Here is a 9,330-nt window from a genome sequence, read left to right as displayed (position 1 = left end):
TTCGCCTCCATTACGGACCACGGTACGTTTTTACCATTTTCACGCGCTATTTCATCACTACATTCACTTCTGTCGCCATTTCAGGCGGGTAACCAGTGGTGCATATGAATAATTTGGCATCTTACATTTTGGGGCAAAAACATCCAGACACGGTTTGCCAGCAGCTATCGCCTGCGGGGAAAAGGCTGTCTTAACCAGATAACTTGGTAACTACATGGCCCCGGCCTAGTCTGCTCAATGGTGCTCACAACACATACCAATGTTGTTCCCTTCGCCCCACACTCACCATATGTGGTCAAATAATCAAACGACGGGGTTACATTCATAATATTGTTGTTGGCATTGTATGTAATGTTACCAACCAACTGGCCTACTGGCTAACACAGCAGGCCTGTGTTAGCTAACGTTAGCGTCATACGCTAACATTAGGGAGTTTGCTAAGGCTTGCCACCGTTAGATAACTGCAACTGAATGTGTAACGTTAACAGTGATTAACCACATGGTACCACTGTTCGTTTCCTCAAGGAACTGGACTGATGACATGACACCGGACTGATCTGCTGAACCCGACCCAGCGGCGAGCACCATGGATGGAAGCTAACGTTGCAGACCTACAGGCACACTGATGCTGTCATGAAAGGCTTTGTGAAGATTACGTTTAAAGTGTGTAACGTTAATTTGCATGTGCATGGCTCATCATAATTTGTTACTCATATACTCTCTTGACATTTAATGTTAAGTACATATTGCTCATGAGTTTAGTCGTTAATCTGGGAGCTTTACAAAGAACCACTCAAAATACTGCTAGATTTGACATGATTTACTATGCTGGGGAATTTCAACATTTATCTGTCAGTGCAATGGTAGATTTTCATGACCGGAGAATATTATTTGATTGCTTAATAATTTCTTGCATCATAATAAACAGAGATTGCCTCCAAAGATTGTGGTGTTGTTGTTGTTGTTGTTGGAGGAGGAGGATATAATGTGCCAAATCATGTCACGTTACATCTGAATCATGTAGGCTATTGCATGCAGACAAGCTAATTCTCCATTGTCTGGTGATGGGCACACTTGAATCAAAATGATAAGATGTTTGTAAATTAATATGTTGATGTTGAGTGAATGTGAAATCAACCAACCCTGCACCAGAAGAAGAATAGAAGAAGAACAATACCATGCCAACAGCCTTCAAATCTCCAGACTCCTTAGATGTATTAAAATGTGCTGATGTCTGTAATCATTACAATACATAGCCTACACCATGCAGCATGGATTTCAAACTTTAAGAATGTTCCTCCTCCTCACCGGTGGCCTGTACTGTACTGTACAAAACAGTGAAAAGTTGAACTTTTGTGTTCAAGTGCTGCTTGGTGGAATCCTGGTAAATTCGGCATATAGACTATATGCCGAATTCACCAGAAGACCCCAACAGATCGTGCTAGATCTTAAGTGTTCTATGATAAAGTATGTTTATCAATAATCAACTATGACACAAATAGCCACATTTTTCACTGAGCTTGGCGGAACCTCTCCATGCAAGAAAGGTGTGTGTATCGGTGATCAATGCACCTGCATGTAGAGCAATACAAACGACCAACAGCTTTCAAACAAGACGTGAGTTTGGTGGGCGCACAGTCGGGCATTGTATTTTCATCTGTGATTCCAGTCGTGAAATGGATTTCTGGGACTTTTTGGATGTAGGCTACTCTCATAGGCAGAATGAAATGTTCAACAGCTTGCTGCCTCATCTGCTGCTCATATTGGGCACATTCTTGTTAAATAATTATTTGATAGTAACACCAAAGTAAAATCAGAAATCCCAATATCGCAGGTGGTGTTGCTCCATGGTTTGTATTTTGCGGATTCACTTGTGTTGTTCAGTCAGCCCTCAGCCAGGCAAGAAGCCTGCTGAAGAGAGGAGAGATTTCCCTTCTCTATTCTGTCCAATAGACGAGTGACTGTTTCGACCACGTGTTCTGAAAGTTTTGTGCGCTTGACAAATTGCATGTGTGAAAGCGAACCAGACCAAATGCAAATCGCAACAATGTTGCAACTTCACCCCCCCGAATCGCACCGAGTCCACCAGCTTATATGTGAAAGCTCTATGGGTCAGCTTGGGGGACAGCGCCGGCCTGGCGGAGATCTGCACTCCACCGAGTGCACTTTTCTAGTTTTTCATGTGTTCGGTCCTGTGTGTGTGTGTGCATGAGTGGGTGTGTGTGTTAACTGTTGTAGTTGGCTTTGGGTTTGGTCATGGTTAGGCGTTGCGGTGCCTGGCAGAGGTCTGCCCTCTACTGAGTGCACTAGTTGTTTTGTTTCTTTAAATTTGTGCCAATTGTCTGGGTAATTTGAGATATCAGGGCTCATTTGAAAAATAATGGAACACAATGTGACTCTTCAGGACTCATGGTAGGTTTGTACTGTAGATGTGACTTCAGGACTCATGGTAGGTTTGTACTGTAGATGTGACTTCAGGACTCATGGTAGGTTTGTAGTGTAGATGTGACTTCAGGACTCATGGTAGGTTTGTACTGTAGATGTGACTTCAGGACTCATGGTAGGTTTGTACTGTAGATGCGACTTCAGGACTCATGGTAGGTTTGTATTGTAGATGTGACTTCAGGACTCATGGTAGGTTTGTACTGTAGATGTGACTTCAGGACTCATGGTAGGTTTGTACTGTAGATGTGACTTCAGGACTCATGGTAGGTTTGTAGTGTAGATGTGACTCTTCAGGACTCATGGTAGGTTTGTACTGTAGATGTGACTTCAGGACTCATGGTAGGTTTGTACTGTAGATGTGACTTCAGGACTCATGGTAGGTTTGTACTGTAGATGTGACTTCAGGACTCATGGTAGGTTTGTACTGTAGATGTGACTCTTCAGGACTCATGGTAGGTTTGTACTGTAGATGTGACTTCAGGACTCATGGTAGGTTTGTACTGTAGATGTCACTCTTCAGGACTCATGGTAGGTTTATACTGTAGATGTCACTATTCAGGACTCATGGTAGGTTTGTACTGTAGATGTGACTTCAGGACTCATGGTAGGTTTGTAGTTTAGATGTGACATCAGGACTCATGGTAGGTTTGTACTGTAGATGTGACTTCAGGACTCATGGTAGGTTTGTAGTGTATATGTGACTTCAGGACTCATGGTAGGTTTGTACTGTAGATGTGACTCTTCAGGACTCATGGTAGGTTTGTACTGTAGATGTGACTTCAGGACTCATGGTAGGTTTGTAGTGTATATGTGACTTCAGGACTCATGGTAGGTTTGTACAGTAGATGTGACTTCAGGACTCATGGTAGGTTTGTAGTGTAGATGTGACTTCAGGACTCATGGTAGGTTTACTTTGTACTGTAGATGTGACTCTTCAGGACTCATGGTAGGTTTATACTGTAGATGTGACTTCAGGACTCATGGTAGGTTTGTAGTGTAGATGTGACTTCAGGACTCATGGTAGGTTTGTACTGTAGATGTGACTTCAGGACTCATGGTAGGTTTGTAGTGTAGATGTGACTTCAGGACTCATGGTAGGTTTGTACTGTAGATGTGACTCTTCAGGACTCATGGTAGGTTTGTACTGTAGATGTGACTTCAGGACTCATGGTAGGTTTGTACTGTAGATGTGACTCTTCAGGACTCATGGTAGGTTTGTACTGTAGATGTGACTTCAGGACTCATGGTAGGTTTGTACTGTAGATGTGACTTCAGGACTCATGGTAGGTTTGTACTGTAGATGTGACTCTTCAGGACTCATGGTAGGTTTGTACTGTAGATGGTGGGCAGCACAGCAGGCTGGATCATCATTGGTGAGTCTAGCTTTCTATGGAGTGCTTATAATAATGTTCACTGCTGTTAAGAGAACATGTTTGTACTTTTGATTCATCCCTTCCTGTGCGCACAGAGAAGACTTCCTGTCACTGACCATACCAGACACCCCTTAAATTAATTTAAGCAAATACTGTAGGGTGAATCGACTACATTTCACTTTGTGGGGATGGGAGTCAAGCCTACATATTTCTAGTCCTCAGTACACAATGGAAAAAAACAGAGCCAAATTCTAGGTGTGTATTATAGAAACGAGCCAAACAGCCACCATGCTGTTAGCTCCCAGTGTAAAAACAAAGTGCTGATGACTTTCCTCCCTGCTGCCCAGTCTGTTTTCATGAGACAAGGAGCATTATGGATGTTGATATCATATTCAATACGTGATAAAACTGCTTTGAATCTATTGATTTATTTACATGCGCCACCAGATAGCCTTTCGTCCTGCCTGACTGATGCTCTCTCCAATACTTTTTCTGCAGGGAGGGGGGGCATTGGGGGGAGGGGGGGGGGGGGGGGGGTGGTAAACAACAAGGAGCCAGCTAAACAAAACAAGGAAGAGACAGAAAACAATTTAAAACTGTGTATTGATCCAGCACTAGTGATTGTACATATATTCCACAGTCCCAAAGGCCCCATTCCTGTGTCTCTTAAATGCAAAGGGAAAGAGAAGGGGAATATAAAAAAGGATGGTGCTAGGCTAAAGGCAAGCCACTCACCCAGTTGGGGGTAATGTCCCTTATATAGAAGTCTATTGATCTTCGCAGTACGCCTGCCCGCCCTCCCTCTGGAGTCAGACAAAAACACACAAATACACACGCTTGCACGCCCACATACACACAACAGTGCAGTCTGGGGCTGGGGGTGGGGCTGGGGGGTGCATGATAGATATGCCTGCCAATAGCACTGAACCAACCTGTTAGCTAATTGCCAGCAAAGACAATTATCCTTGCATTGTTTCATAATGGAAACACATTACTAAAGTCTAATATACACACAGGGAGATTGGAGGATTTGACCGCGCGGCCCGTGTGGGCAGCAATTCATTGCAAAGGCCAAGCAGGTCATTGCTGAGAGCGCCATGCCGAGAAGCTCCATCAAAAGCAGAAGTCACCCTCACAGCCACTACCCTCGCAGCTGGCCACCGCGGACAAGTACACTATAATGGCATTATCATTTGCCTATTTACCTGGTATATGAATATAAAAGGTATACTATTTTAATACAACATTCAAAAACTGTTTTACACCAGTCACAATGGTGGAAAATAATCTGATGTAAAGAGTTGGATTATTTTCACAGCTGCAGATATAATCACCATCACACATATAATCAAGCTGACCAGGACCCAGTTTACAGCGCCTCACCTCACAGCCTGCAAACATCAGATACTGTACAGTTGCAGATCTGTTTTGAAATGAAACAATGATCATCCAAGAGGTTTCAGCAGCAACACATGTATTGTTGTGAGGCATACTGGAGCATGTATGGAGATGGAGGGATGCAGTCTGCTATTATCTGAGCTTCTCCTGGATGAATGCCCTGTTCTACAAGCTGCTCAGACGACTGTTTTGACAGGCAGTGGATAACGCCGGGTCCAAAGCAATCACATCTCTGACTTTGACAAATGGTGCTGCTGTGGCCAAGTTGAAAATAACACACATCCACTTTCATCTCTTTCTTGATTAAATCGGAGGCACGTCTTTTTGACATCATGTGATTCACTCTCAAAGCACCGAATACTGCGGAAGCACGCACACACGCACGCACGCTCACCCAATCTGCTGGATGGGCCTATTGAAATGATATTGAATCATGTGTGCATGCGAGATTGGGAGTCTCAGAGAGAAAGAAAAGGTTTTTACTTATTTTTGGGGGGGCATTTTTGCCTTTATTGTATAGGACACCAGGTGAGCCACCAGGACGCCCCGAAGTATTGGAATATTCGAAGCTTCGAAAATGTGCAATATAAATGACAGCCATAGCCCATAAAAAATGTATTTGCTAGATTTGTGATATGCCAGTTTCCTTTGGCATATCTGGCACTCGACTTTTTGGTGGTCATCTTCGCAAATTTTGAAATGATTCTCGACAATTGACTTTTTCAATATCTTGTGAGCCTAATTAAGCCTGTCACATGCTGGCTGCACTGTCAAACGCTTGCAGTTTCTGTGCTGGTAAGTAACGTTAGATGAGAGCTGTGAGGCACAAAAGGTTAAATGTCTTTGTCTGAGAATAAGTAATAATAATGAATGTTGATGCATAATGAATAATGTTGGATTACTATTTAAAAATAGATGTGTAAACAGCAACAACAAAAACAAAGCATTCGAATACCGATTTGGACATTGATTACCATGGCAACGATTGAAGCTTCGAAGCTTCAAATCATTCAGCTCAGCTTTACCATGTTGCCACCCTCCAATCTATTGGTCTGAATCTGAACCACCAGTGGTTCACACCAATCAGTGTCCTATGAGGCAGCTACGGGCGGGCTTTGGTGTGACGACAGCGAGAGTGAGCCCGTGATAGACGGATGGTTCATCCAATCACCTGCCAGTTTTTTGTTTTTTTTAGTGCCTGCCCTTTGCAGCGGTTTCCAGAGCGACTCGTTCCCAGATGGTTATGTGAAAACAAACCATCTAGCAGTGTCAGGTTAGTAAATTAGGGCACCATACTATATTAAACCAGAGATGGATAATTTAGAGACACCCCACTCCAGGCTCCGCCAATAGTAAGAAATGGCACTCTTCCAGTCTCCTAAATGGGCATGGTTATCAGCTTGTGATTGGCTGTTTGTCAATGGTATGAAACCTCATTGGCTGACCAGTCTCCTAAGGGAGCGTGGCAGTGGCAAAACAGATATAGGAAGTGACTGGAAGTTGAGGTGTCTCTATATTGAAAAGTCTCTGACTAAACCATGCTATAAAATATCACAGTAGATGATCTGAGAAATTGACAGCCATGAGAAAGAAAGGGGGGGGGGGGGGACAGAACAGAACAACCACAATGCACCAAGCAATTATTCACACACGTTTCTGTGAGATTTTCAACAAAAATATTTGCGTCTGGAATTTTGCTCTCCCTCAGTGTGTCCATCAGCGCTACCTAGGAATAGTTTGCTTTTTCTGCCACACTTTCCCCTCGACTCAATTTCCTTAGCGGACCCCAGTAGGGTGGGAGAGAGGGAAGTTAGCAGACCCCAGTAGGGTGGGTGGGAGGGAAGGGGATGAGAGAAGAAGAGAAGGTAGGGGGGAGATGGGGGTGAATGGGGGGGGGAGGGGGGTGAATGGTGGGTTAGGGAAGAAGTCAGAGTCATTATAAATAACACTGACGAGGTGAGCTAGCATTGATCCACACTGCAGTTGGGAGAGGTGGGTGGTCCTCCCAGTGCTTAATTGCCAGTCATGTGCCCTAGGTTGCAGCAACAACTAAAAGTGGCCTGTCTCTCATTAGGCTCAGACAGGCTGAGAATACAGCAGCTAACGTTGGTGCTGGAACTGGAATTGGGGCTCAAACTGAGAGGGATACAAAAGTGCTACAATGAAGACTGATGGAGAGAATGATAGAACAGATAGAGTGGGAAATGGAAAGGTGTTACTCACACACTCCACCTTCCAGGTCCTGCAGGAACCTGTCCAGGATGATACGAGCCATCAGTGCGGGAGACAGATCCACCTTTATATAGATTGAACAAGAAAAAAGAGAATTAGCACTAATAAAAACCAGGCTATGGCGTCAATAGGGAGTTCAGGCTATTTCAAAATAGAGGTAGTGTGGAATTGTTATTCTTCTCTAGAGAATTGCTCCGTTGAGAAACCTTCAGAGTAAATCCCGCATATCCAGTTGGAAGTGTGAACATATTTCAAAGAACCAGAGAATTATGGCAGTGAAATAACACAGCCAGTCTACGTTACGCTGATGTCATATAGATAATAATGATTCTAATGGCTGTAAATGATATTATCCTGTTTCAAAACCTTGACCCAACTTTCGACAATCCCTGTGCAAATTGGTCTTTGTGAGCCTTGCTTTGCACTAACCTTTCCCACAGGAACAAGAGAGCGCCTATTATGCGGCCGAGCTGAATTGCCTTCGCCTCTGTCAAGACCAAATGGAAGATGGTCGGCTCTCGTCTCATGAAAAGCAGCATGGGCTACAGACAATGAAGAGCTTTAATCATAGGATGATTACTAAGGCAAAACCGCAGGAAGCAAACAGGACGCACCAGAGGGACTGTGGGAACTGTAACCCTTAATAAGAAGGAGAGAAGCCATGGCTGCAGCGGTCTTTGAAGGTGAAGACACCTTGAGAGGTGCGAGATGTTTTTGGTTAGAGTTCAGGGAGAAGCCCTGACAGGTAGGGGAGCACTAATGACTGATACAGAGGCCGTGTGCCTGACCGAATCAGCACTGAATCCGCTAACCAACCTGAGAGCCCACATTCCTATATCAACACTTGTCTTGCCACACATGTTATATGGTACTACACTGTATCACACCGGCTCATATTGTTTTCAAGTGTTAGAAGAGTATGGCTTGGAAAACCAACAGCTATGCTCAAGGCCAGCACAATATGATGATTATACAGTGCAACAAAAAAAGAGGCAAAAAGACAAATGTATAGGCTTTAAAGGCAAACCAAACATATGGAGCTGCATTTGGACTTTGTCCTAACACAATATAAGATGCAAATAAGAAAACCCATGACGTTATTCACTGCTGAAGTCATTACTCGCTAAACTCCATAGCCTCTTCAGTGTGGAAGGAATTAAAACATGGCTGGCAGACTTTGTTATGAAACGCAGCATTCTTGCAGTCAGAGAACATATTTTCTCTTGTTAGCATAATTAGGGACCAAAAGTGAATTTACCCTCAGCCTGTAGTGAGATTGGAGTGTTTCATCTCGTCTGTGATGCATCCTGGTAACACTGGGAGCAGAGAGGTTTCTGTCTAAACAATGTCTTTTTACCAGGGGTAGTATTTGTTAACATCTCTCCACAATATTGCATGAAGAAGGCAGTTTGTAGAAAAGACCAAACATGTCTATAATAATTAAGGGGTGAGCAGAGAATCTATATCTTCATTAAAAGACATCTGAGATAGCATTTCAGACTTTGCATATGTAGCCTGCAGCTAGCTCTCTTTGCTCTCCCTACTGTCCAACCCTCCTCATTTGATCTGCCTTTCTTCTGTCTTCTCAATCCCTTCCTCTCTCTACTTATTGCCCCACTCCATTCACACCTCTGGATAACGAGAGAGCGTCAGGTTCCTGGTAACCCGCATCACGGCTGACACATGAAAAATGGCGACATTATCAACGCTGGCCCAGCCTGAATAAGGACCACCTGATTAGTTCAGGTACTTGCATCTCCCTAATTTTCATATTAATCATGAGTCCATCTCCATTCTCAAGTCAGATTGCAGCACTTCATGAGTTTAACATGTGACTAAGATTCACAGGCCCTTGAATGCCTGCAGAAAATAATTAGTGTTC

The 9,330-nt window shown here is 43.7% G+C and overlaps 1 protein-coding gene across 1 annotated transcript in view; it reads right to left on the bottom strand.

Moving 5' to 3' along the window:
• The window catches only part of cdin1 (CDAN1 interacting nuclease 1), an 84,633-nt gene that overhangs the window by 55,438 nt on the left and 19,865 nt on the right, over nucleotides 1-9,330 (bottom strand). Inside the window, exon 6 of the mRNA XM_083633453.1 lies at nucleotides 7,440-7,512. Coding sequence (XP_083489579.1) covers nucleotides 7,440-7,512 — 73 coding nt within the window. The remainder of the gene's footprint in view (nucleotides 1-7,439; nucleotides 7,513-9,330) is intronic.

This window comes from Poromitra crassiceps (genome assembly GCF_964638095.1).
Source record: "Poromitra crassiceps genome assembly, chromosome: 3".
In the NCBI taxonomy this organism is placed as follows: domain Eukaryota; kingdom Metazoa; phylum Chordata; class Actinopteri; order Beryciformes; family Melamphaidae; genus Poromitra; species Poromitra crassiceps.
This window is presented reverse-complemented; position numbering and strand designations above follow the sequence as displayed.